This window comes from Neodiprion fabricii, chromosome 4, assembly GCF_021155785.1.
Source record: "Neodiprion fabricii isolate iyNeoFabr1 chromosome 4, iyNeoFabr1.1, whole genome shotgun sequence".
In the NCBI taxonomy this organism is placed as follows: Eukaryota; Metazoa; Arthropoda; class Insecta; order Hymenoptera; family Diprionidae; genus Neodiprion; species Neodiprion fabricii.
Window position 1 is genome coordinate 16,466,964 of NC_060242.1, and position 27,944 is coordinate 16,494,907.

At 36.6% G+C, this 27,944-nt stretch overlaps 4 protein-coding genes across 5 annotated transcripts; 2 read left to right on the plus strand and 2 right to left on the minus strand.

Moving 5' to 3' along the window:
- Window positions 1-761: 761 nt before the first annotated feature.
- On the minus strand, window positions 762-8,565 carry LOC124179315 (acyl-CoA-binding domain-containing protein 4). The gene is made up of 6 exons (XM_046563523.1): window positions 8,190-8,565; window positions 5,016-5,209; window positions 4,756-4,918; window positions 4,166-4,314; window positions 2,055-2,438; window positions 762-1,585 (listed from the first exon to the last, which is right to left on the minus strand). The coding sequence occupies exons 1-6, from the start codon at window positions 8,248-8,250 to the stop codon at window positions 1,442-1,444; spliced, it is 1,095 nt and encodes a 364-aa protein (XP_046419479.1). The 5' UTR covers window positions 8,251-8,565; the 3' UTR covers window positions 762-1,441.
- Window positions 8,566-12,043: 3,478 nt separating this feature from the next.
- LOC124179317 lies at window positions 12,044-19,564 on the plus strand. The gene is made up of 5 exons (XM_046563529.1): window positions 12,044-12,101; window positions 15,380-15,576; window positions 17,802-18,068; window positions 18,229-18,382; window positions 19,208-19,564. Exons 2-5 carry the CDS (start codon window positions 15,408-15,410, stop codon window positions 19,239-19,241), a joined length of 624 nt encoding a protein of 207 aa, XP_046419485.1. The 5' UTR covers window positions 12,044-12,101; window positions 15,380-15,407; the 3' UTR covers window positions 19,242-19,564.
- Window positions 19,565-19,931: 367 nt separating this feature from the next.
- Window positions 19,932-21,132, minus strand: LOC124179318 (60S ribosome subunit biogenesis protein NIP7 homolog). Its single transcript, XM_046563531.1, has 4 exons — window positions 20,944-21,132; window positions 20,600-20,825; window positions 20,375-20,515; window positions 19,932-20,297 (listed from the first exon to the last, which is right to left on the minus strand). Exons 1-4 carry the CDS (start codon window positions 20,997-20,999, stop codon window positions 20,178-20,180), a joined length of 543 nt encoding a protein of 180 aa, XP_046419487.1. The 5' UTR covers window positions 21,000-21,132; the 3' UTR covers window positions 19,932-20,177.
- Window positions 21,133-24,356: 3,224 nt separating this feature from the next.
- On the plus strand, window positions 24,357-27,941 carry LOC124181674 (spermidine synthase). Of its 2 annotated transcripts, XM_046568453.1 has the most exons (7): window positions 24,357-24,437; window positions 24,712-24,783; window positions 25,221-25,359; window positions 25,457-25,577; window positions 25,660-25,906; window positions 26,454-26,683; window positions 27,037-27,941. In XM_046568453.1, the coding sequence occupies exons 3-7, from the start codon at window positions 25,229-25,231 to the stop codon at window positions 27,190-27,192; spliced, it is 885 nt and encodes a 294-aa protein (XP_046424409.1). In that variant the 5' UTR covers window positions 24,357-24,437; window positions 24,712-24,783; window positions 25,221-25,228; the 3' UTR covers window positions 27,193-27,941. The 2 variants fall into 2 exon arrangements, with proteins under 2 accessions (XP_046424409.1, XP_046424408.1); XM_046568452.1 differs by lacking the exon at window positions 24,357-24,437 and having other exon boundaries at window positions 24,553-24,783.
- The last annotated feature ends 3 nt before the right edge of the window (window positions 27,942-27,944 follow it).

Here is a 27,944-nt window from a genome sequence, read left to right on the forward strand (position 1 = left end):
ACGCTTACAGATTGACGAAAAAAAAAGTATGATCCGAGTAAGTCAAGCTTGAAATTTCATACGCTACATTTGGCAGGTAGATCTTGACTTGAAAAGACGTTAAAAGGATTGGAGCATAGTTCACGGTTAAAATGTGCAATATGATGTAAATATGTATTGTGTATATAAATAGGAAGAAAACGTGACCATTTCAAAGGAGAAAAAAATATATAAAATTTATAAAACATGAAATTTATCCTCCAAAATCCAACTATACATATGTGTAACATTTCTTTCGTCTTTTTTTTCGTATTTGTTTCGTTATCGTTTGTCGCTTCTCTTCAACGTTTGTACGTATGTACAAAAGTAGTGATAATAATGATAATAATAACAACAACAACAATAATAATAATAATAGTAGTAATAACGTAGTACAATAAAATTTGGCGTACATGTATATAATGTGTATCATATGTAATTCTTATATCAACAAGTCGAATATTATGGAACATTTAAGCAACAATCTCTGAATACTCTAATATAATATGTATAATATTATTTACATCTCCAATGACATTCGAGATACTTATGTACAATTTAATATTCGGTTAGCGAATCTGGTGGCGAAACGGAAAAAATTCATTCGAACGGACGTACAGGCGAAAGTACAAGGAAAAAAGAATGAAAGATGACTGAATTATGATCAAATACCGAAAAGATGAGTAATTGAATAATCTTAAAAAAAAAAAAAGAGGAATGTTAATCTTGATGGTTTTTTTTTCCATCACACCACAATACAAATTTAGTTCGTTGTGAATGAAGTGGAACAAATTCATTCAAAGTACGATCCGTGGCAGAAAAAATAATGCAACACTCGACGAACGATAAGGGAAAAAAGTTCGGTGAATGGAAAAAAAAATATAAACATTGAAGAGGTTGGAATTATATACGAGAGTTGACAAGAGTGAGTTACAAATTTAGGGATGATTTGGCAACAGCGAATTAACAACGAGAAAAAAAAATTACGTCGTGATCCGAGTTAAAGAGGAAACGAAATATTTTCGCGAATGTGAGAAAAAAAGAAGTATGCTATCGAAATACCGTATTAGATAACTTTCAATAATCTGTATGATACTACAGTAATTATTTTCAAAAATATTGTACAATATTTATAACGTGTATTTATTTATACGATAACGACTAAATCTACCTATCCTCAAATTGTCCCCAGAATCTAATTAAACGCCCGCTTATTCAACGTGTCTCTCTTCGTCATATCACCGATAATCAAAGCTACGTATCTTATACATATTGAATATTGAAAATGAAAAATTCAATTCCCGCATAGTTCAAAGCTAGAATAAAAATCGTATCAAATATATCCATTCAATTAACAACAGTGTGTAGCATAAAAGAGGGAGAAAGAGCGAGAGCATTTTTAGTTTTATTACTATAATTGTCATTACACATTTCGCTGGCGATTCCGTTGAGCAATTGTGATTGCGGCGTGAACCAAAAACGGCCACAGTATCATCAGTGCGAATAATCGTGGCGAACATTCTGGCAATGGCCACCATTTCGGATATCTTCGCTCGGCTGCTCGACTCTGCAATAAATAATTCAACGGTCAATTTTCATAACAAGTTAGAATCGAGCGAGCAAAAGCGTTCGCTTATAAAAATTTAAAAAAAAAAAAGTGTCAAAACAAAGATTCAAAAACCGTTGCTGAACTCAACGATGTAAATCTATCTAAAATAATAATCCATGAACACGGAGAACATTCAAAAACTACAATGTTTAATCTCAACATTGTCGAAACTTGAGTGGCTTTCCATTAATCGACAAAAGTAAAGCAATTTGAATTTAACTCAACTTGCACTTCTCGAAACTTTGTTACGGTAAGATCATGTTCAATTTCTGTTTCAACACTTTTGTGATCAGCCTGTGTCGGTGATGCCATCCTTCGCTCCACCAGATTTGTCATTTCTTCTGACTCGACTAACGTTTAGCAAATTGCAACAGTCTATTGCTGAAGCAGCAAGCAAGGGACTTAAAACGGGGGTTGTAATACTTACAAGCTGAGGAGAGAGCGTGTTAAGCGCGTGTCCCTCCAGGCTTCGAACGCGAGCTGTTATTCTGTCCAAATCTCTTTGTAAATTTTGTACAGTGGCTGTAATTTGAGCAAAGAATTCGGCATTTTTTTTGTCGTCCTTTCTTTCCCTGGATCTTCCCCTCTCGGGTTTCACCTCTTCGTTGGATTGCGCGTGACCGCTAGGCGGCGAGCTATCCCTGTTCAACTGTTCCGTAGAATTTTCCCTGACAACGGTCGACTGACCGTTGGTAATTTTATTACTGTTTTTAGAATTGCTAATCGCAGTCGTCGATGACTGTTTCTGATGATGATTGCTGGAATACTTGGCGGACGTGCTATCTTTGTTTGCCGTTCTTTCCGGTGCGGACTGAAACACATTACACAGACAATCTGTTGCCAGGTGAAATTAATAGCCAGATTTAAGTTTTATTATGCAACAAAACTGAAAGAAGACTGTTAAGTGAAGACAGAAATGAAAAGTATTTTCAAAAAAGTTTCTTTTGTATCTCACCTGTGAAACATTTTTCTTAATAATACTTAACTGCTTTCGGGTGATTACATTTCTTTTCCTCACATTCATACCATCGCATTTGACATTAAGTGGCTATTTGTTCTATCGATAGTAAAAACCAAAGAGCAATGCAAAAATAAAATAATAAAAATAAAAAATCCAAACACTTTGCAGGCAGAAATAAAGGAAAATATAAATCCGCAAACCAGTGATAAAATTAATTTTGCTACGTTTTTAAACGTCGTGCGTGGTAAATATTTGACTATGGAAATCTAGTTAACTGGGTGAAATCATAAACAGATAATGAAGTGTACACAGAGAGTTTTGCACCGTTACCTGTTAGCAATTATCGCCATTGCCAAGTTAGTTGTTATTATTACTGTGGTTATTAAAATTATAATATCATAAATTTGAATTAATAATTACGGAGAGAAAGGAGTAGCTTGTAAATACAGCTGGGGCGATGCTCTCTTCAGACTACCCCCAACTTCCATTCAATTAACTAATTATTGACACTATTATTAGTATTATTATCATCAGTATTATTATTACTATTTACCAACACCTAAAGCAAGGGAACAAAAGCTGATGACTAGCGGGAAAATGAAACTGAGAAAACAAATCCTACGTCAAAAACGTCAAACTTTATGGGATTACTTGAAACGATCGGTGCAAACATTGATAGTCGAATCAATTGAAGAAAAAACTTCATTGTTACACAAGGTTATAACAAACTAGGTATTAATTGTAAAATTTTGCCCAGAGTTTAAACGCAGATTTCATTGAATGGAATATCAATAAACATAAATATCGGTTCGTTTCAAGCGAATCATTTTCTGATGAACTGACGAGGGTTTGTAACACATGTTGCGCTTCGAGAATAGTCATGTTTCGGAGTTTGGATTCATAAGAAAAAAAAAACTAACAACTGTAGTACGAGACAATATCGAACAGGATGAAAAAATTCCTCAAAAATGAGATGCTTAAGCACGAATTCTGGCTAAAAATGCACCGAACGCATGCCCGAGGAAGCCGGACCAACTGTATTACATTGCAAGTAAGACTGATTAGAACAAAGTGGCAATCTAACGATCAAAGTCAAAGTAAACAAAGACTACTGTGCATCATGAAAACACTGTAAACCAATACATTATTATTCAACAGGAAGTGAGTTAAAAAAGTTTCTTCGTAGTACTTGTACACATTTGAAATAACTAGACAAATAATCTGTGAAATGGTTTCCCATTTCATTTCCTTACTTTCCGGTACGTTAGACACGAAAAAAACAGGACATGAATACAATGAAGAAAAGATTAGGTAACCATACTATAGATCAGTACAATAGATCGAGTTACAGATGCGCATGAATCAATATCGAAAGTGAAAGCAGTTTCAAATGTGTTACAAGAAAATAGATCGAAAATAAAGGTAAAAGAAATTTAGCTGGATACAAAAATAGGAAAGATTGTAGCCGACGGGTCGCAGGTTGGTTTAAGTCTGCGATTCTGCCGCAGATTCCAGAAAAAGTAAAGAAAACAAAAAAGAAAAAGTGAAAACAAGAGGTAGTCGAGGAGAGCACTCACTTCAACAGTATCTATAAACACTTCTTCTTCTCCGTCTGTGTCCGGCGGTAACGGACTTGCACTGTGACTGCTAGCCGGGCTGGTTTCCAGGCTGCTAGTTATGTGTCGGGAGGTACCACGTGCTCGATGAGGCGAAGTTTCTCTGGATCCTGAAAAGCATCATTGAGAGAGAAAAAATACAAAACAAGCGGTCATACAATAACATGAAAAAAAAAAAACCATCAATGTGATTGCATTGTATAACGTGCCAAACAAAAACGGTTCCAACCATATAAATAAATCAACCAGCATTGAAATTAATCTTACCGAGATATGAATAATTTCTCCTTCTCAGGATTTACTTCCCGGCTGAAAACGTTCAACCTACTACAATTGAAGATTTTTTTCTCATTTTGCTCTTTAGAATCAATACTGAACTACTAGACTATAATCTGATCAATAAAGCGTCGAACAAAAAATCTAAATAAAGGAAGCAAATAAACTTTTGCTCTCTGCGTTCACAATCTAAACAAATAAGCTTTTGCTCACTGTGTTCAATCTAAATCTTATTTTCTCCACCCTGTCGATTAAACCAAAGAATTATCACCAACCAATTGGAGATCCAGAGAGCGGCGAACCGGGCTGAGATCTCATTCTCTCAAGAACGGGTCCAACGAGCATTTCCAAATCTTCGGCAGGCACACTGTCGTAGAAAGAGTCCAGACTCCCAAGAAAATTGGCAACGTTGTCGGTGTACGACATCGTCTCTACAATCTGTATCAGGGGGAGGAGAAAAAGAAACAAAGATATTTAAAAGTACAACTGTTAGAAGTCATGCGGTCAAATTCAACTTTCAAATAATTTTATCTACCTTTTTGAGCTCGTCGACATAGTTATTCATGGCTTCTACTCGCCCCATATTTCCCAGTCGCATCCAAGCATCCCATTTGGCCTTCCTAACGACTTCCCAAAAACCTGGTTTGGGTTGCTGACAAGGTCCTTCCGTTGCTTGCTTGTAGTACGAATAGAAGCGCAGCATAAGCTCATTGCTCGGTTGATAAGCTCCTGGTATTGGACAGATTGTTTTGTTTTAAGGACATGGTCAAATTTTTACCACAGAAAATCATCGTCATGTTTCAAAGGTCGTAATAATATTTAACGTGACAATATTTCTTTGCTTATGAATACGTAATTACAGTCCTTGTGAGAATATCGTGATCCAAGGAAATTTGCACAATAAACGGGTGACTAAAACTACTTCAAATGCAAATTTCAAGTATAGCAAATGATCCAGAGTAGACAAGCGCATAGAAACGTAAGACACCAAGTTCGTCATCTTGGAGATAAAATAATAGGGAATGAAAACAATTGTCAGCGACAGTCATCGGGTGGTTATAAGTAAGTGTGAAAGTGAGAAAGCCAGACATGCAGTTTCACAACCACCACCGTCTGATGTAGTGCATTACAAAACTGACTTATAGTCGATCAACTTTCTAGTATAATCGCAGTTAAATACGGGACAGAATTTATCATTGGATTAACTTTTGTTGTAGCCAAAGTTGACGGGTAAAGGGAAAAGAAATAAAAACTAGAAGCAAAAAGAATGGAACAACGTTGAAAACAGTAATCATAAAATGCTAAGTCATTGGATCCAACAAAGCCGATGGCAGAAAATTCTAGGTATTGATAAAAACGATATTTCTTTGATCCTCATTGTCATATCGTATACAATGACATTGAAACAGAAGCAAATTACCAGTTTATGAACAACTCAAATGTCATTATGCCTGAGATGTCACTTTACAATATGTAAGACTCTGCTTCAACGTTAATTATTATTCCATAGAGAATATATTAAGCATGAATAACGAGTGTACAATATTACTATTCATAGATTCGGGCAATGATAGGTGCAAACAGAAAAAGAGCGAGTATATGCATATTTATACATCCAAACTCAAACATCCTTAAACAAAATAATATGGAAGTTTCCTGGCCGTAATTTGACCCCAGTTAAACATGACTAAAATACCCTAAGTTTTTATTATTTTCAGTCAGACACTTTGTGCTTCATGGAGCGTTTGGTTTGCTGCCTTGACTTAATTCCATGCCTTTCACTTACGCAACCAACACAAACAGCTGCTCTCAATACTCGACTGAAATCTGTTCAATTATTACAAATAAATGCTCATCTATCATCAAAATGATAGGGCAAAAAGTTTTTTTTTTTGTTTAAATATCTATTCAAATGCGATAAATAATCTAAATTCACTATAGAGCTATATCAGTTTTGTCGATATTTTGAGAAATCAACACGTAAATGCGATTGTTTCCGGCCTTGTCGGAGCTGATAAATATAAGTAAAAGAAATGAAGAAACAATATAGAAATGGAGGGTTGAGAGGGAACAGAAAAAAACAACCAACCTGATACATAAGCATATTTATTATAAGAAAGGAAAAAGAAGAAAGATTTACACAAATAAATGATACTAGAACTTTCAAGGAACTCATAAAAGTTCGTTTATTATGGGTCAGTGTCACTTTCCCCATTCGTACCTTCCCTGGCTGCCGATATTAACTCAAAACTGTGTGTGCGCGTGAGTATAAGCTCCTCCTCTACTCTTGCAATACCTCTCTAATGCATTTTAAAGGAAAGGTGAAAAGTGAAAGGTGGAGCCAAGCGGCGGGTGTGAAAACTATGTATAGCTACTTACATTGGAAAGAACTCCTACATTCTATTATTGACACATACAAAGTAGCTTAGAATATGCAAAGTCTGTCCCGTTTGAAAGGCCAGAAAAAAGAAAGAGAAAGATGAAGGGAGTGCCTGAAGGGATTTGGAAGAATTTTTACCGATCGCTGAACACCGAGTAACGACAAAAAAAACCGTTTCACAAGAGGTGGACAGATAGCCTGTATATTCCGTTGCTGGCATTAGCACAGTATGTGGAATGGAAAATTACTCAGGGTCACATAGTCGGAACTAAGATTAATTAAATTGTAAAGTTCAAATCAATTAAATATCAATAAGAGGTATTACTGGTTTTTTCAATAATTTGAAAGGATCATAATTCATTGGGATATTTGTTGCAGTAAGAAAAAACACATGTTACTTTTGACAATAGGACATATACACTTGCGATATTCCCATCAACATTAATATTCCTAAATATTTTCAACATATTCCTACTCAGTGAGAATCGATTTATTTATAAGCCAAGTCAACGAATGAATTGAATAAGCCGATTTACAGCAGTTAATGAATATTCAAGCTAATGACCTCAGCTGAGCTAAGAAAAATTCCTACCTTGTGTCAGACTCAATTTTATACATCGTAAACAATGAATGTGAGAAAAAAGAAGGGTACTGATTCGCTAGCAGAACCTGAATTTCTGGATTAATGATATCAGTATAAACTCAACTTGATTGCCACACGGTTCCTTGAACTTAGCACTCCGATAATCTGGTTTGGTGTTTATAGCAGTAATTGGAAAAAAATAAAAAACCGTGCGAACATAGCGATGGGATCCTTGATCCATGGATTCGGTCGAAACTGTAATTCATTTCTTTAATACTTTTAGCTTTCGTAAAAGCGGTTGTATGTGTGTGTGGAATCAGGAATGGCGTAACAAACAAGAAGAAACGAACTTCGGACCCAGTAATTTTCAAGAACTTTGCACTGGTGCGGTTGATGATATCGTATCCATTCCTTTTCATCGGTCATCTTTCTTTGCTAGCTTTCTCTCTCCGTCAGTCTACCTGTCATCAAGTAATCGACAAAAACAGAGGGTAATGCAAACGCGTCGAGTTAAGTAGTATGCAAAAACGGAAGAGCGGCACGGGTGCAATTAGCGTAGAAAAGAAAAGATCTCGACTCTTGGAGCGTGACGCACGAGCGCAGCGTAGCAGTAGAGTAGTAGCAACAACAATCATCGAGGACGAGCGGAGCGACAAACAAGAGGGAAATGAAAACAAAGGAACCGACCGTTTTTAGGTTAGACCTCTGACCGTCGGCTAGAGCCAATTCCGTTCGGGAAGACTCACCATTTTTCGGTAAATTCCTGATAACGTTCACGGCGGCGTGGAACTTCTCCTCGGTTGTCATGTCGGCGATGTGAGTCAGGCAGCCAGCCAGCCAGCCTCGAGTCCAAGGAACCGACGAATCGATACAACCGTACGTTCTCGTCACGTCCCCGTAATTACGCCTCGTTGATGCCCAACAACGGCACCAGCTTCGCGTCTTTGTTGTTACGCGCTCGCGACTCCCATACGTGTAATTGAGCCAGTGTTCGCCACACAACAGGGATCAACCGCGACAAGCCGTCTTGCCTACCCCACTCTGTTCTGCACGCAGAACTAAACTACACAAACTAAACGTATCTCTGCGAGTCCGAGGCGCGCGAGCGTCAATAGACTTGTTCCTCTATGGCGAGTGGAACTCTCGCCAAAATGGTCGACGCGCATGCGCAATGCGACGCTTCGCGATTCAATTATTCATCGCGTCGCCCACCCGCCTTAACATTTTCTTTTTTGTTTCCTTTTTTTCGACACAATATAATCGTACATGCACGGTTTGAATGTGTCGATACTTTTCGAGTCTGAATAATTGCAAAGTAGAAACGAACAAACTTCTATATGAAAACTATCCAGTATACCGATTCTTTTGTTCGATCAGTAGGCGCTGAAGTAAGTCAACAAAGTTACGGCGCGTGAAAACAACTGACTTTGAAAAAATGTCACCTCGAAGCTTGACGGCTCAGAACGGAATAATTTTTTACGTTGAAGCTTGTTTTATGCACTGCAGAAGTAAATTAAGAACGTTTCATGATCAGGTCACGGGGGAAGAAGGGAGGTGATTGGGGATCAACATTTTATTTATACCGGTTCATGTAATTATACAACATACATAAATACGTCAGTTGCAGTGCAAAGATTAGGATTACATAACTCGTCGAGCTACGTGTAAATAGATTTTTACTTTACTACACATTGTACGTAGACTGCGGACTTATAAATTATTCTCACGCAACCTGGACGATGAAAAATATGATTCTGTGCATTGTATGTCGATACGAAACAAAGAATCGTTGGGGGCGTCCCTCTCTTCCTTACATGGAGAGGAAAATCTGAGAAAAATTACCCTGCTGTTACTATAATCGTGATGTAAAAGACACCTAATGCAGTTTTTACCGTGCTGCATCAGAAAAATGCGTTGTCACATTTTAAATTTTGTGCTGCCGAAATACATAGTTTCTAAGCAAGGTAGTAATTTTTTTCACAAAAACCCATAATTTTTGTAACATGCATCAATAAAAACTGTATTAGGTGTCTTTTACATCACTATTAGTAACAGCAGGGTAATTTTTCTCAGATTTTTCTCTCCGCGTATGATCAAGTCTTCGTAATGAGCGAGACGATGCGAGACACATCAAAGCATTTATAAATTTATCGCATATGATACGGGAGTACGTGAACGAGTTCATCGTCTCCTCTTCGAGGTTTCTTTTAATTAACCGAACGGATCGTTATCGTCCTTAATATAGGTATAATCGGTTATATTTTTTCCTTTCTTATTCTACGCCTCGTAAGTTCCCATTATTCGTAAACACGGGCGTGGAGGGGGAAGGATCCGTTTTGTTCACCAGAATACCTTTGCAACCAAGTAACCGAGCTACGTGTAACTGAATTTTTAATTCGCCTCCAACTTGTCGGCGTCGATTAGAGTGTTGCAGAGCCTGAACTATACATCTACGCTACATACACGTCCAGTTGTCTAATTTCATCTAGTTGCAACATTCCGCTTTGCTCTACATTTTCTACAATACAATTCCAATGAGAAGAAAAGCAAATAGTAATAAAAAAAAATAATTATAGCGTATTTGACACCATTTCACCTAATCGGTGAAGGTCACGGACGCCGATCTTGGTGTCAATTTTTTTCTCAATTCGTCTATCGAAAAAAAAGAACACATGTTCGGCCGTTTTTTGATTAGACCACGAGTGTCGATTTTATGAATTTTCCGATTTTTCAACTTTTTCGAAACAGACTTTTTTCAACTGACTCTCAAAAAATGATACAAGTATAAAATATATACATATATACCATAACGTAAGAGAAGTGAGAACAATTTTGGAAGCGCGATTTATCATTCGCAGAAACGAGTTAAAAGACATTAACGTAGAATCAGGAGGTCAGATATGCCGTATAAATAACTTTTTTTCATCTCTTCTCTATATTTAGGTTAATTTAAATAACAAGAAATCAAGGAATAAGGTGATGTGGACACAGTCGAAGATGAACCAGTTCAACGAATATATATAATATACCTATGTAACATCCAACATGTAATTAGATCGTATACTACAAACAACTACAACGATAATTTACTATCCGCATGAGTGGCAGAATGTAGTTATTATAGTTTTGCGTGCTGTAAATTAAGATCCAATAAAACCGAGTGAGTCGATCATTAAACAAGTTTGCCTGGTTTCTTTCGAAATCGCTTTGAGACAGGTGAAATAAATGGAGTAAAATTACTATCCAAACTTATATGCGCGCACACTTCAATAATCTCTGATCGCCGCTTATTACGTCAAAACCTGTCCTATCTTTTTAATCCTCCTCTTTTTTTATCACTCCATCATCTATTTTGTACTTCCTTGATGCATTAAGATCCAACGTAAAATCGTAACGAGATTGAATTTTTCCAACTCGAAGAAAACGCGGTAGAAAAACAGTTTTTTCTCGATACTTTTCATCACCATGAAAAGGGCAGAGTCTGTCGGTCTTTTCGACAAACTTCCGTGATCTCGAAAACAGATGGATGAAAAATCCGAAACTGATAGGACTTGGCAGCCAAATAAAAAGGAATTAAAAGAATAATCAAATATTATATACCTAATCGAAAATTCTGAAAGAGAAAAAATTTTGTCAAATTTTTTAAAATAAATTACTAAACTCGGAAACACGTAATCGTTTATTTAAAAAAGTAATAAAGAGGAAAAGGTTAGGTAAAATATAGTTTAGTAAAAATAGGTTTATCGGTAAAACATTGAGAATCGATTCATTTCCAGAACCGAAAGTTCAAATTAAACGGGTCATGGAAATTTTTCATGCCCACCATTTCGTTGTAAAATCCTGTAAGTTTCAAAATTTATCATCGAACCGTTTCTGAGATCATCGGGAGAGTTTTTCGGACGGACCGACAGACAGACAAACCGAGATTCCTCTAAAAACTTGTTTTACATAACTCGTGCATGTATCATGCGGGTTTTCACGTGTGTTTTCCGTATATGAATTACCCGTTTGCATAACGGTAGAGTAAGTCTGTCAATGCGCATGCGCGATGTACACAGAAGACTACGCTTCTGAACTGTGCGCATGCGCTGCCGCAAACAAATCTGACATTACACGACCCTAACCTGATCAATTTCATGCTTCGTGACAAAACGCTTAACATACTCTTGTTGGGTAAAGAATCGTATGCAATAAGGAGACAACGGTCTTTTCATCTCGCGTATTTGCAATATTCGTCCTCGTCTCGCACAAGCATACTTGCCTTCTCCTCATATGCGTGCCCACCTATGACTCATATTGCAAACTTTAGCTCGGCCCGAAAAGACCGAGTTTGCCTCCTTGTTACGCAAGATACCATTTCCGATTTGAGAGCTTAAAAAACGTGAAGATTCGTTAAAATTAGAAGAAGTGATTTTCGACTGAAACCAAATAACCCAATACTTTTCTTATATCACCAAAAGATGAGGAAAATTGAAACGATTAAGAATAGATGCGAATGACCGAAAACAGTCGATTACGTAACGAGTATGGATATGGCGTTTTGACGAGACGTGAGGAACACGCGAGTCAAAAAACCTTGTCCATACGAATTTCGACCCGCATTTTTTATCGCGAGAACCAGGAAATCACGACGAAGTCACGGTTTTGAGGTTTTAGTGGTAAAAAAATTATTAAAAGAAGGAAGAATATGTATGCAACCGCATATTACCTGTTTGCGTGTCAATTAACGAAGTTGAAATATGTCAAGATAGTTCTTTCGACTTTGCGTTTTATCGTACTTCTTTCTCCTCCTTATTTTTACACGCTTATTTTTGTTAAACAGTTAAACCGGTTTTTATCGTATAATTACCTATACTCATTGCGGTGCAGGTCTTGTGAACGCCAACTCGTAATTGCATGCATATTATATCTATAAATGTGCATTCGAAGGATGGCAAGGCAAAACGGTGTAAATGCCATCATTACGATTGTATCAGGAAAGCAAAAAAACTGTCGCGAAATTTGAATAATTAATTTAACAAATGATTCATAAGTACTTTTCAGAGTTTTTCAAACTCTTTCAAATGGACTATACCCCGATTCAACGTAGCAATCCACCTTCGAAAAAATTACTGGTGAATATGGATTATTTTCGCCACCAGTGTAAGTCCGTGGCTCGTGCAAACGTTTTTTTTAAACTTTGGATAAAGTTTAAAAACCTAATCAAGATTTTGAAATTGCAAGACAGATATAAATCGAAAGCTTGAACTCCAACGAATAAGATCCGGTTGCAAGCTTTCAAATATTACGAGGCAAAATAGCGGGCTAAGGAGGGACCGGAAACGGTGTAATTACCAAAATGGACATAATTGGCTAAGAAAATGCTCAAATTTTAATAAAAAGCCAGCAGAGCGGTATAGTAACTCAATTTTATTGAATTAAATTCTGATAGCACAGTCAGTCCTGCGGAGAGCTGAAATGGAGCATATATCAGTAAGGTGCTTTTTTTCTCATTTGTGACATTATTAAGCGATTTTGCGAACTTTGAACCGACTGGGACCCACACAAGTTCAAGGCTGATCGGTGACAAAGACCAATTCACATCTGTTTCGTAATGTCAATATCGTAATTGTGTTTTTAATCAGTATCAGAAGTAAAAGTCAAAAAGTTGCCACGAACTGCGTACTTACACTGGCACGGAAGAAATCGATTTTCGTCATTCATTTTCTCGAAAACGAATTGCCATGTTAAATCGGGGTTTGTACGATTTGAAAAAGCTTGAAAAACTCTAAAGAGTACTACTTAATTTTCGTTTCAAATTAATCAATCAAATTTGGTACAGTTTTTTGTTCCCCTGAAAAATAATACACCGTTTTGCCGTACCACCCTTCGTTTCAATAAATTTATATTGTACGTTACGATCAATTTTTTACTTTCAGGATTTTAGATTAAGAAATGAAAACATGAATAAAAATATAAATCAAAGTTCTTCAAGTATATTATAATTCTACAACTCTGTTCGAAATTGTTTCATTCCTTTCCGGTTTTATTTGTTTTTATTTTATTTTTTTTATTGTTCTTCCCCCCGATGATAAGAGAATCGCGTCCAATAATGTATCGGATACAAGACGCGAACATGTGTGCACATGGATTACACATCCCTCGCGATCGCCTCTGTATCTGTTTTGCGCAAGGATGACCGTTCGTGGGTGGTGAATCGGTGTCCTATAAAAGCCCAGGAGCACACGAACCCCTCGCAGTCGGTCCTCGGTTAACTATGCGTTCGGTGGCAGCATTTGTTTATTTATTTATCTGCTTTTTCTAATTACTTAATTTGAAAACAACTCCGTTTCTCACGATCAAAAACGATGGAGAAAAAAAAACTGATTTCACTTAATCCCACAAAATATAAAGCAATTAACGTTGTACACAAGTATTATTACGTGAAATGATAATTTGAAAGACTGTTTAATATTTTTCAATACAAAAATCGCGATTTTATTAATAGGTATATATTTTGTTTCGAGCGCGATTTTCATTCGATGATCAGATACTGGTATAAAATTGCTCGATCAATATCACGATCAGAGTTCGAAGAATCTTTCTCAATTCTATATTGAATAGGATAATATGTAATAATGATAATTATAATTATAATAATAGTAATAATGATACTAATAACAACAACAGCAACGATAACCATAAAAATGTACATATTTTTGTAAGTGAAACAATTTTATTATCGCATAAACAACGATCGGTGAAGTACCCGTGGTAATTATTTTATAAGTAGAGATTCGAAACGCGTGGAAGAGAAGCGAAGCGAAAAAAAAAATTTAAAAAACGATATTTCGAAAGAAAAAAATGATTATAAGGTTATATTCGTCGAACTGTGAGGCGGAATTCCGTGCGCTACGTGCGAAATATATTGAGAAGCCTTTCAATTGAATACGCGTATACCTGTATATCGATGATGAAAAATTTGTGAATAAACGTCTGTTCGAAATGTATATTTCTTTACACCGAAAAAACAGCTGGAGTCAAAAATTCATTCGGATAAAATTTTTGAAACCGAAGAGTTCAAAACCGCGGATCTTACCGATTGCACGAATAGAATTAATCGATCAACGAAAGGTAGTATTTTTGTTTCTGAATATTTTGTCGAAGACTGTTTGAATAATAATAATTGCGAGACGATGATAATCCAGTATTGATTGATCTCAGTTAAGATCTGACAAATTAAGAATACTTCTCTTTCTTCTTCGTTTCCGTTCTTTATATTCATTTTTCCACCGTTATACCGACTATTTTCAACCACACGTAGATTTTTCGAGAAGAACCTGTCTCGCTGGAAACACCTTCGTCGGGCATAAGCAATATCGTTGTGTATCTTAAACGTCACCCTAAGGAAACCATGAAAAACTTATTCCGTCATCTGAAGGGCTGCTCTTCGAGAAATCGAAGAATACCGGAACCCCCGGGAGGGGGAATTGGAGTTTTTCCAGCACGCCGAGGAAGCGACTAGCGGACAAATGAAAAGGAAAGAGAGCTAGGATAAATAACGAAAGATTAAAAACCGGCAAACTTCAAAGAACGGGTCGATTTTTGATTGATTCGATACTATGCAAACGCATTGGCTGAATTGTTTTTTTTTTTCGAGGAACAGAGACTGCCCTATTAGAACTAGCGAATTGGAGAAGGCTGAAGTTAGTAACGTTAACGTAACGAAACATCATAGAAAAAAAGATTGAATATACAATTTTAGAACGACTTTCAAGTAGTTGACTTTTCAAACTATGAACGTGTTTCCTTTGCTATTATTTACTAGCTGAATTGCAGACAATCCTAAGCGTCCAATTAACGATTTTTTCTCGACATGCATCGTTAAAGTAACGTTACCAACTTCATACTCATGATACTGGTAACTCGAAGAATTCGCAACCTCTCTGCGTTCCAGATTAAGGAGGGGAAGAAAAGCTGCAAGGATGTTTCTAATCACGAGCAGACGGTCGATGAGGTCCGGATTTTCCGGATGCGGCGGGTTCGAGATGACTGCTTGGATATGGATCGGATGCACCGTTGCAACCCTCGTGACGTCGCAGCAGAACTTCTACACGAACGGGAGATACGGAAAACGGCAGGACCCTGAACAAGGTGAGGCACATTCGGGGTTTCGAAACACGGCCAAAGACGGGATGCCTTTACGGCCGTTGGCCTTTGTTTTCTAACGTCAGTGATGTAGGGCCCAAATTTATAGGCAGACTTAATTACCGGGCGCTGCATTCTGCGCTCCACTTGCAGGAGTCAGCTTTCCCGCCACCTCTAACTATCTCCTCCTCTCTGTATTCGTCCTTTGACTCCGCAGAAATTTGACAAACTGTTAATTTGGCCGAGGTTTTACCGGATTTTTCGAATCGCCGGATTTGAGATCTAAGAATGACCAAAAATAATCGACTTTTGATTAAATCGATTATTTTCCCTCACAATCGGTTTTTGTTTTTTACTCCTATGAACGACGCAATACAATATCAATATACTCGTATGTGATTAAAGTATCAATTATTATCATTGTCTTACTTACTAAGTATCTATTTGATACAGTATGTGAAAGATGAATGAATATTTTTACCTGAAATTGAAAAATGTTTTGAATGAAACTATAAGTAATCAAAAAAAACTTTTCCGCTATTAAGACTACATACTGAAATTTATGAAATTTTGGTTTCATTTGCACCGTTTCAAGAAAATTCGAAATAATCTATTACTCGATTCATTTTTATCGATTCAATCAAGTCGTATTCCATTATTTTTTTGGACTGGATGAATCGATGCGCTGATTATTTTTAACTTAGTGGCACTAGCTAGAGTTTCAGGCTCACCAATTTTTCCCGCTTCGACTTTTGGGACTGATTAAAAACGCCTTCTGTTTTAATTACGGAAAGTAATAAAATGAAAGTTCAAAAGGTGTGACTGCACCGAATAGATTTCAATTTAGGTCACAGATCAATATCGAAAACGATTACAAGGCCACGAACTTCAAACTTTACGTTCTAGATCTCTGACACCGCTTAAGGTTGCATAAAAAGTTATGAAAAGGAAAAAAAACTTTTAAAAACTCTCCAGCAATATTATTTAGGTGAACACGAATAATACAACATCTCTATTATGTAACGGGATATGAATCTGACGACGAGCAAATTCGAAAAACGTGAGCTAAGAAATCATCAATTTTCGAAAACGTTTTTATCTGATGTTTTTGACTCAATTTCGAAAACGATTAATTGGTATTTTTGACCCGATTCTGATGTTCCGGAGTTCTTTTTTCATCACTCATCAAATCCCGAAAAATTATCCGAACAAAATTTATGAAATCTTGCAATATAGCAGAGTTATAACGCGGAAAAGAATATCTGTTGCGCCGTATTTAAACATATATTTTGATCCACTCCGAAGATAACTACTTGTAAAAATGTCAAAACAATCTCGGGATATCTCTATGCTGGACTAAGTAGGCCCATAAAAATTACAATCGGATCAAAAACACGAGAATTTAATCATTTTGACCGTTGTGATTACACAGGCCTGCGAAATATAACGTATAATTTCCCCCTCAAATAAAAATACTTTTTTTTAGATATTTAGGTATGTTGAAATAAAATATAGAACAAGTTTTTTTGCAGCACATCAAAATTCATTTTTATGCATTTTTGAACTATTTTTATGGAAAAAAAATAAAATAAAGTGAATATAAAGCTAAATATTTGGGTATAAAATTAACAGCATTAGGTTCAAACAAGACTTAAGAGACTAGATAAATCAAACAGACTCATTTTCTCTTGTATTGACGATTCGGTTCATCTTATCATTGAACAGGAGTGTTGAAGAAAGAAACAGATATCACAACTTTATTTGAATTATCTAGTCTCTTAAGTCTTGTTTGAATCTAATGCTGTTAATTTTATACCTAAACATTCAGTTTTATATTCCTTTTTTTCATGTAAATAATTATAAAATGCATAAAAATAAATCTCGATCTGCTGCAAGAAACTAGCGCTACATTTTAGTTGAACATACCTAAATACTTAAAAAAACAAGCATTATTACTTGAGGGGGAAATTAAAAGTTATATTTCGCAGGCCAGTGTTGTAAATCCTTTCCTCAAATTATCGACACCTGAAGTTTGCGTTGTTCGAATTTGGCCTGCAGATTCATTTCTATTATGTGATAGGGACCGTTGTTTAACTCCAGTTCACCATCACTGGGGCAAACAACGTCGATGGATTTTTTTAAACGGTGTTGTCACCTTTTCTAACTATTGATTGATTGTGAGACCTACGGCCCACTGATCCTCAAACCATCCCAATTTTCGGCCGTTTCAGCGTCTTCCTTCTGGTCGGGGAGCAGATATGGTCGGAGCGGGGTTTCCGGTGCCGACAAGGAGAAGATCGAGGAAGCGGGTAAGGACATGGAAGTCTCGCCTCGGACGGACAGGTTCTTCCTGGGAAGCCGTTATGGGAAAAGGACCTTCTCTAACGACGAGCGGGTCGACTCGCTAAAACACTTCAAAACAACCCTGGACTTCCTGATATCCGTCGACCGGCAGACAACCGAGAAGGAGCAGCTAAAGGTCCTCAGTCAGCAGCTGAGTGAGTAGGATTTGGATCTGAAAATAGTGGCAGTTAATTTTTCGAACAAATACCCATAATGTTTCCGTAGAGCTCAGTTCGAATATTATGTGAGTAAATTGTGATCTTTTTTTCTCTATTCCAAAATTTGCAACGTTGAGAAATTACTCGGAATTTTCAGAAGACAATGAAAACGTCGCAGCGATCGGATCCGGCGAAAATTTATCCTTATCCGTGGATAATTTATACCGCCCTCGAGCAGCCAGAGACGAGAAGATGATCGGATTCGCCTGCCTCTACACAGGAATCGGAAATCTCTACCGCTGTTCTCACAGGTATAATTATTTCCATTTTCTTTCTTCCTCTGTATCCAAAAATACTCGTCGTGACCGTCGTCTGGCCGAATGGGAATTATTATCGTCACCCTAAGTTACGGGATTTACTACTTTTCTCGTCGCCTCAATTATAACAATGAAGATACATTTGAGAGACGGAAAACCGGCGCGGTAAGCAACAACGGGGAGACAAAAACATTTTATATATATATATATATATATATGTACGTATCTGCGACGGTCATAATTCCGCGTTTGAGATATTAACCAGAGTTCTCGTGTCGACAGCTGTTTATTGGAAACGCAATTACTTGCGATATTTTAATCGAATCAGCACCTCGCTATTTTGGTACGTCTCACATATGTAACGTGATCGCAATTATTTCGCGAATTTCTTCATTTTTTTTTTTTTTGCTCTAATATTTTTGTGTCGAATTCAATTATCTGCATTCTTTCCTCGTTTTTTATTTCTTCCTTCAGCACGCTTTCGACACAATCGCCGTAGCCCGAGACGAGATAAAAAGCCGCGCTTGCGACAGAGATAAAAATGTGGAACACGCGGCGAACAATTAAAAATCATCGAAGCGTTTCTCAAACGTGAATATTATGAATAAACGACATATGTTCGCGGCATGTTTTAACCACCGAGCGCAACGTGTAATCCGCGATGATAATCAACGATCCGTTTCTTTTTCCACGTATGCGTAATACAGATGCATGAAATGCATGAGAATATTTGGAAAGTGCACGTTTTAAATTTAATTACAGATACGAATTATCGCTACTAACTAGAAACAACTGTTGGTGTTTGTTTGTTTTTTCTAGGCGAAGCAATGCGACCCAAGGATCATCGAATTGATGAGGAAACCCAAGGCCGAAAATTTCACTTTCGTTAAAAATGATTTCTTTTTTTCTTGTTTCAATATAAATTTTAAAACTTACCGATTAACGGGATTTACGGAAGAAGCAATAGCAAACTATTTCAAACATGAGTGGCCAAAACTCTGGTACATTTTATTGATATACGCTTTTCAGTCGGCATTGATCAAACGACAATTGACTAAATTATTTTGAAGTTTTAATATCTTATGAAGAAACGGTCATCTCTGCTGTAGGATGACTTTACGTATTATAATTTGAACAAATTCATCGCAATTATCGGATCGCGGTCTTTCGTCGATCCCGTGAGTCAAAAAATCTTACATAACATTATTAAAAAGCTACATGAAGAAATCATTTGCTATGAAATTAATTTATTTTTCCATCGACTTATTGTAAGTAATGTCTGTTTAATTTTAATATTTACATACGCGAGTTCTATCTTTCGAATTGTATGTGGTCTTGAGCTAATAGGCTGGATGTTCGAGACGACGAAAAAAGCGCGAGAATGCCTCTTTTTTTTTTGTTTCGATTGTCACTAACACAGATTCTCTTCCTTCTGTTATTAAAACAAGAATAAATATTAAACTACAACTGTCTTCTACCCGTTACTTTCATCACAATTGCCTGTTCTCCTTATTTAATTTTTTTTTTTTTTTTTCTATTAGCACAGCAACGATATAAATCGAGCAAAATAGTAATGATATTTCAGCACTTGGCCTTGAATATCAAAGCGTTTTTCGTTCCAGCTCTCTTACTGTCTTCCAAATTTACATTAGAACATAGTGAACCTGGTTTATTACAAAATCGTGATTTTTTTTATTTCCTACATTATTATACAGCTTCTCTTTTGGAGTTCCTCAAACCCCGACACCATCATTGTATAGATACCCGTATCATTGAAATTCGTTTCTTCTTATATCAAGGTGTCCTCGGATCGTATGTATTCACCGATATCTGCCTGGTGGAAACAAATTGTCGAAATTGGGTCGGCGTGCTTACAGTCAGCGGTGCTTTTTGCCGCAACACCGAATCCCTAAAAATATTGAACATTGTAGTTGAATCGGCATTAAATCCTTGTTAGATAATGGCCTCTTTGATCAATACACTCACCAATGGCAAGTCATTCATCGAATAAACAACGACACCCTGATACTGCGCAGTGTTTTCAGTTATCCTGCCCAAACCAGATTTCGCGACATGGTGTCCATAGAGAAACTGCTGCTCGGCGGAAGGTTTTAGCCAAATTTTATACTGGAATTAAAAAGAGGTGACGAATGAGTCCCAAGTTACGTTTTAGCGATAGCAGCAACAATTGCGTGAGACTTATTTGCATACTTGCGCGTATGGAGCGAGGTAGTGTAGAGCGGTAATGTGCATCTTGAATTTACCCGACTTAGTAAACCTTCCAAAGCACGTTCCAAAGCTGATTAGATTCTCTGGTGCGACAGTACTGGCGAGGGACAATATCTTTTCGGAAACGTAATATACCTTCTCCTTTTGCTCTCGAAAGCAATATGTGCCGTCTGGTCGATCTATCAGAAGTTTCAGGTTTCCACCGATACTGCAAAGCAATTACAAAGTGTTTATTACCACGTTTAGATTTACTTTCAGATCAAAGTAAGTAAATATTTAAATCGTTGCTGTTCTACCTAACCTCAAAATCGAATTACTTTACTTACTACTTAGTTAACTTTTCGAAGACAAGCTTCGTTCTTTCCTCTGACAAGCGCTTCATCGTATATTCAACTGTGCAGTTTGAAAATTTTTTATTTTATCGAACTTTCAACGTAATTGTGAGGATGAAAACTTAAGACAACGCACGTGTCGCGTCTTCACTCTGCTTGTTGTCACGCTTTTGGCATTATGCGAAGCGATTTGCCAGCCTGCGTCCCTGCATCTATGCAACTCTGACCAAATACTACACCGTTCCCGATGATAAACCATTCGCGCCTGTTTTTAGGCAACTTTGACTACACACTTCACAGGCGTTTAACGCCTAGTTGTATGCAATTCCAGCTAAACTGTTCGCATCACTTTACGCCATTGTTGTCGGTGTATACAACCAACGTTACATCAAATTTTCATCATTTGATTTTCAACCGAAATGATTTTTCAAATTTCAAACCCCTGATAACGCTACAGTAGATAAATATAAACCAAGCCCCAGTAAACGCGTTTATAATGTAAAATTGATGTTATTCAACATCATGCTTTACATAAGATGTGCCACTTAAATGAGTCGTATTGCCTCATTAATGATTATAGAAACGATGTCAACTTGACGTCACCATGATCCGCCTGATGTCAATTTGTCATAACGCTAAAGTAATAAGGACGGTTAATTTTTTTATTTGTAACTATAACTTTAAATATCACTTTGTGATGACATATACCTGACATCATGAAGATATAATGTAGTGAAATGAGATACAGATGTATAATACATTATAGAAATATACTCTACACTTATAACTCAAATGTAGAAATACATAACAGAATTATTTGGTGACTTCTACATATGAAACTTGAAATGTTGCACCATCTACGAGAAAGAATATCATGAATAAGACTCTATAAATAACTCATTAAAAAAAACAATTCTTCTGTAAAACTACATTTGGAAGATGGACTTGATTTTTGAAAGTTAAAATATAGAGAATGGAAAGTTTTTTATCAATTGAATTGTTTTATTCTTGATTAATAAATGACAAGCGTTTCTTTTCAACTTTGATATTTTCATACATTTCTTCGTTGGAAATATTTCACCAGAATATACAAAATCATACGCGGACATATCTGACTGTATGTATGAATATTTGATGTCTTATTGAAATTTTCTGATACGGACATATATTGAAATATCAGAGCATATATTTCTATATCAGGTCATATCAAACCATATCAGAAAATTATATGGGCCTATCAGACTATATATGGGCTCATCAGAAATTTGTTTCACGGGGATGTAATAAAGCTGACGTCCCTGTGATGTAACCGTTATGACAAATTATTCTTAATAATTAAACATTTCGATATGAAAGAAAAAATTTGGATTGTTTTTCTTTAGTTTAAATAAAATTGCTAAATATATATAATAAACATTTTAATGGCTACATTTCTTACGTCAAGTGATTAAACATTATTCGATTTGCAACATCAAAAAATTAATTCTACGCTGGAATTTCAAGATTCTTCGAAAAAAATGAATAAATTTTTTTTTTTTTGGTTCCTCGAGAGACAATACAAAAAAAAATATTACATTTTACGTAATATGATTTCATTGTTACGTCAAATATCCGTAGAAAAATGACGTCAGTATTATATCATGGCGTTATGTAAATATTATACATCATTTAAACCATTTTGTGAGATCAAATTAATGTCACTTTTTAAGTCAGTATAATGTGAAAATGATATATAATTTTGCAATCATATCCTAGTCACAAAGGATGGCACTATTATATCAAATTTACGTAAAATTTCGTTACCTATTCCTATGACCTATTCATAACGTAAAATCAAGGTCATGTGTTCACTCGAACGTATATTTGCACGAGATGTATCCGCAGCATTCTGTTCCTAGAATTCTCACAGATTTGTCTCCAAATCATGACCGTCAATCCTTTCATCATATTCAATGCATTTCACTAGTTCGATTTGTTTCGTATACTTTACTATCTGTAATTTTAATACTAATTGTTAGTCTTGTTGTCATGTTCTTCTTCTTTTATTATTTGATTATTAAGACACAGGTCATGAAAAATAAATCAGTAGTAAGTCCGTAGATCCAAGAGAAATAACGATGTCTTTATTACTATCAGAGGCATTATATCTATATAGTATGATTTGGATCATTTAGAATGGTTTCACTGCTGTGTCAAACGCACTTCCCCACAACGTTATTCCGTATTTTATTATTGAGTGCAGTGTACAAGTGCGTAGTATACCTGTATATCATCATTTGGGTTCCCCTGAATAGTTTCGAAACCAGAGGCTTACGACTCGTCTACAAGTTTGGGACACGTGATGAGGTGTGGAAATTAAACTGAAAAATAGTCTTCATGTAAGCACACGATTGAACTCTTTGAACTTAGATAATTTTTTAATTATCAGCAATGCTTGCAATTTCATCATCAAACTAATTTGGTTTCCTGCCAAATGCTTATGAAAAATTCATTTACGCTTGTAGATTTTCTACATTTTCATGTTTATCCAGCTAACCGATTAAGCGTTTTCGCTGGCGAATTGTTTCAGCTAGCTAACTTTAACCTAGTGGCCACGCGCGGCCAGAGATTGAGAACCACTGACGCTCACGTGCGTTCATCCGGCAAGCAGTAAACGCTAGCACGAAAATTCAAAACACACCAAACTATAAACTTTTTCTTCACATGCGATAGCATATCAATTCTCGTTATCTGATATATTATGATTATGGTTGACACCTTTTTTTCATTTCGATTTAAAACCAGGTACGGTTAGCATAAACGCTTATGTTCGTCGAGTCCGGTAAAACTCATGACAGCATACAACGTAGCAGTTGAAAATTTTACAGAATATTTCCCAGACGGACAGAAGCTCAAACCAATTTTATATTGGCCGGTAATAGGATGTTATAAGTCGTTAAAAATTCGGAAACTTCAATTTTTTACATAAAAAGTCAAAAGTCAGCTACAACTTCCATACGTACATGACTTGGGGGTGAAATATTCTACAGAATATTCTTCAGATGTACAAGCTCTTGAGTAGATCCAAGTTTTTCAACGCCCAGAGAATATTCTTTAGAATATTTAAGCCCCAAGTCACGCGCTGTCATGAGTCTCACCGAATTCGACGAAAATAAGCGTTTACCCTAACCGTATCCGGTTTTCAATCGAAATGAAAAAAAAGCATCTCCTATCATCATAATATCTCAGACAGGGAGAATTGATATGCTATCGCATGTGAAGAAAACGTGTATAGTTTGGCGTGGTTTGAATCTTCGTGCCAGCGTTTTATTACTGATTAGCGGGTGTCTGCGCGGGAGGTTCAGTGGTTCTCAATCCCAGGCCGCGCTCTACCGCTAGATCCGATCGCCAGTTTCAGCGACTTGTGACTGTCTTGGCCGACTTAAGTTGGTTAAATCGTGCAATACGAAACTTTATAGATGACTGGGCATATAAATAGAGCACCCACGGTTCGTATATAATTACGCATATCACAGGAACCTTTTGAACTTAAGATCTGTTTGCTACCCAAAATTACTCAACAAGCACGCTTATCTACACGCTTGTTCATGAGTTGGTCATTTCTTCCAATGCAGAGCTTGATGATTAGTCAAGACCGTGGGAGAAAATGACTGATAATTGCTTAGTATATCCCATATATAAGTATTGGTGTACCCCATATGTATAGATAGGAATACGTAGTTACCAGCGGCAACAGTGTTTCTAGCCATTCTTATTTCGTAGTCCGTGGGAGATAGCCACCAATTCCATCTTCAAAGTCAAACTATTTAGCCTGTTCGGATAAAGAATAATAAAGTAAGTTAATTCTCTTTATATTACTACATTCAATTTACAAATACCTCGTAGATCGAATCGTCTAATGCTAATAGTACAATGTACAGTATGTATAACATAGTCAAGATAAACGTGAACATATTTTCGGGAACGACTCAGCGATTGAGTCAAACCAGCTGGTCTATCTTACTAGCTTGCACGTTTAGTAGGTACGGACACTGAATAGAAGTTCCATAAAAGACGAAAATAAGTTACTGACCCATACAAATCACCCATTGTATCGGCATCTCTAATGATATTTATTGTTAGATGGTAGTTAACGATAGTTTCACGCACTTTATAACTTGGAAATTTTACTGAAATATACTTGGCACAATTTTTAAAAGAAAAATCAATACTCTAAACCACTTATATCAAGTGTACAAACTAACAGTTAACTGTTTTCATATCAACAACAGGTAATAATATGGACGTACAGAAAAAGGGGTGGTTCAGCGAAGTTCACGATCTTTGGCCAGGAATTACATTGTCCTTAGAAATAAACAATGTCTTGTACAAGCGAAGATCCAAATACCAAGACATTCTAGTAGTTGAAACGTGAGTTGCCGATCAGCAGGCTGTAACCACCGAATTTGTAATACAGTCAATTGATTGTTCGATGTACTTCAACATTATTATGGTATCTCTTCAACAGAAAGGCTCATGGTAAGATGTTGGTTCTGGACGGGGTCATCCAATGCACGGAAAGAGACGAGTTTTCGTACCAGGAAGGCATCGCCTTTCTGCCACTTTGCTCGCATCCAAATCCGGAGAACGTGAGTGAAACGGCTCCAGGTGCATTGCAGGCAAATTACTATCAAGGAGAAATTTTTAAACGCAGTTCTTTTCTTTATCCAGGTTTTGATAATCGGCGGAGGCGACGGCGGCGTAGCTCGCGAGGTCGCCAAGCATCCTGGTGTCAAGCGGATAACGCAGGTGGAGATCGACGAGTATGTCCTGGAGGCAGCAAGGCTGCATTTGCCCTTCATGAGCATCGGGCTGAGCGATCCGAAGGTCGATCTCCAGGTTGGCGATGGGTTTCAGTACATGAAAAACCACACCAACGAGTTCGACGTCATCATCACCGATAGCTGCGATCCCGTGGGTCAGCAATTGTCGCCCTCCATAATTGTCGTCTCGCGTTATGCAGGGAGACAGATAATCTTACACAAATGTGATACTCTTTCTTTTGAGCCCTTCAAAAAGTGATGCAATAACGCGAGATGGCAATCATTGGTTAAGACCAAAATTATTTAAGAAAAGCCAGACCTATCAAAGATTTTTTGTCCATTTACACAAGATTTGGGACTTTTTTGGCCAATTTTGAGTATTTCTGGCTAATACTTCTGTAGGCATTTGTCGTAGGTCAAATCTGTATCCATATTCTTGTTGCTTGGACAATTTTACACTATGAAACCGATTTTCAGCCACTTAGTACAAAAAAAAACCTCTGCGTAATCAAAAATACCCAAATTCAAATGAAAAATGTGAAAAAAAAACAACGAAAAATGGGTAACATGCCCACAAAAAATCAGTCAAATTAGAGGGAGTGGACGACAAGTCCGGCTTTTCTTACGTAATTTTGCTCCAACTGTTTGCGAAATTCGAAATGCATACCTACAATCTCCATACCAGTTTTTATTCTTTTTCAGGACCCGCGACGTGCCTTTTCGAAGAGTCGTACTTCCGACTCATGAGGACGGCTCTCAAACCCGGAGGAATAATTTGCAGCCAATCGGGAACGGCCTGGGCTAACCTGGACCACGTGAGCCAAACGTTGAGTAATTGTCGGTCCATGTTTCCGGTCGCTTCTTACTGCATCGTCTCTGTCCCAACTTACCCTACAGGACAAATCGGGTTCGTCCTGGGCAGCCTAAATACAGTGGGTGTACTTTTTTTCCATTATTTTCATCGCGTGTCTGCATCATGCAATCTGAACGAAAATTATGCACACTTGTAAACATTCGTTACATACTTACGCAGCTAATAAATGAACAAGAATGATAAATAGACGGTCATACAATCATATAGAAAACTTCGCCTTGGCATTAATCAGCTTGTTAACGTACAATGAATATTAATGAATGACGATCATAGATCATAACGGATGAAATGCTGGAGGGTGATGCAATTGTAAGGAATTTCGTCGAGAATATTTACATGTGTTGAAACTTTTCTTTTTAATTCCTTGCAATGAATGCGCGTAAAATAATGCTTTTCTATTGTAACTTTCAGAGCACGGATTTCAAGGAACCAGTACAAAAATTCAGCGAAAAAGAACTGGACGATATGAAAATACGATATTACAGCGCCGATGTTCACCGTGCTGCTTTTGTACTGCCGAGATTCGTCGCCAAAGAGCTACTAATCGATAATAAAATTTTATCTTAGAATGAATTATCTACGCATTATCAACTGCTGTTTTTTCAAAAATTCTTTGTGTGCGTGTAACACGCAACCGTCCCGAATTGTATTTCATTTTTTAATATAAAATATATTCGCTGTCAGTAGTTTTTCGTAGTTACTTTATTTTTCTTCTTTGAACTCATAAAATGATGATTAGTGTAAATTATATATTTAATGTTAGAAGTGTTTTAATATTGTTTAACTTTAATGTATAAATAAATACAATATTCTTAATGGCGATTGATTGTGATAACATTCCTGGACGACGATATAATGCATCTATTTGTGATAAATCTTGTGCGGTTGTATCGAAGAAAAAGAAAGTAAAATAATAACTATCAAATTACAGCCTAAATTCTGGATTGTCGGGAAAAAATGCTCACGAGTGTATCACAACAATTGGTAAGAGGCCAGGCATAAGCAGTAAATAGATCTTGTATATGATAATTACTGACGATTTAAATTATATTTACTTTGTATGGTTATTATCTTTATCATCTCTTGTCAAGATTTATGCTGTTGCTGTTTTTGAAATAATTTGACGTCATCGATTGACGAATTTTCGGCTGTTTCATTCTCTTTCAAATCTCCTTTTATTTCTCCCTAATGTATTACTAGCCATTAAATTTGTCCTTAAAATATATTTTCAATATATATATATTCTTTTCATCATAGTAAAACACTTAATTTTTGGTATGGTTAGACTTAGATGTAACAAGGGTTATCTTACAATGTAT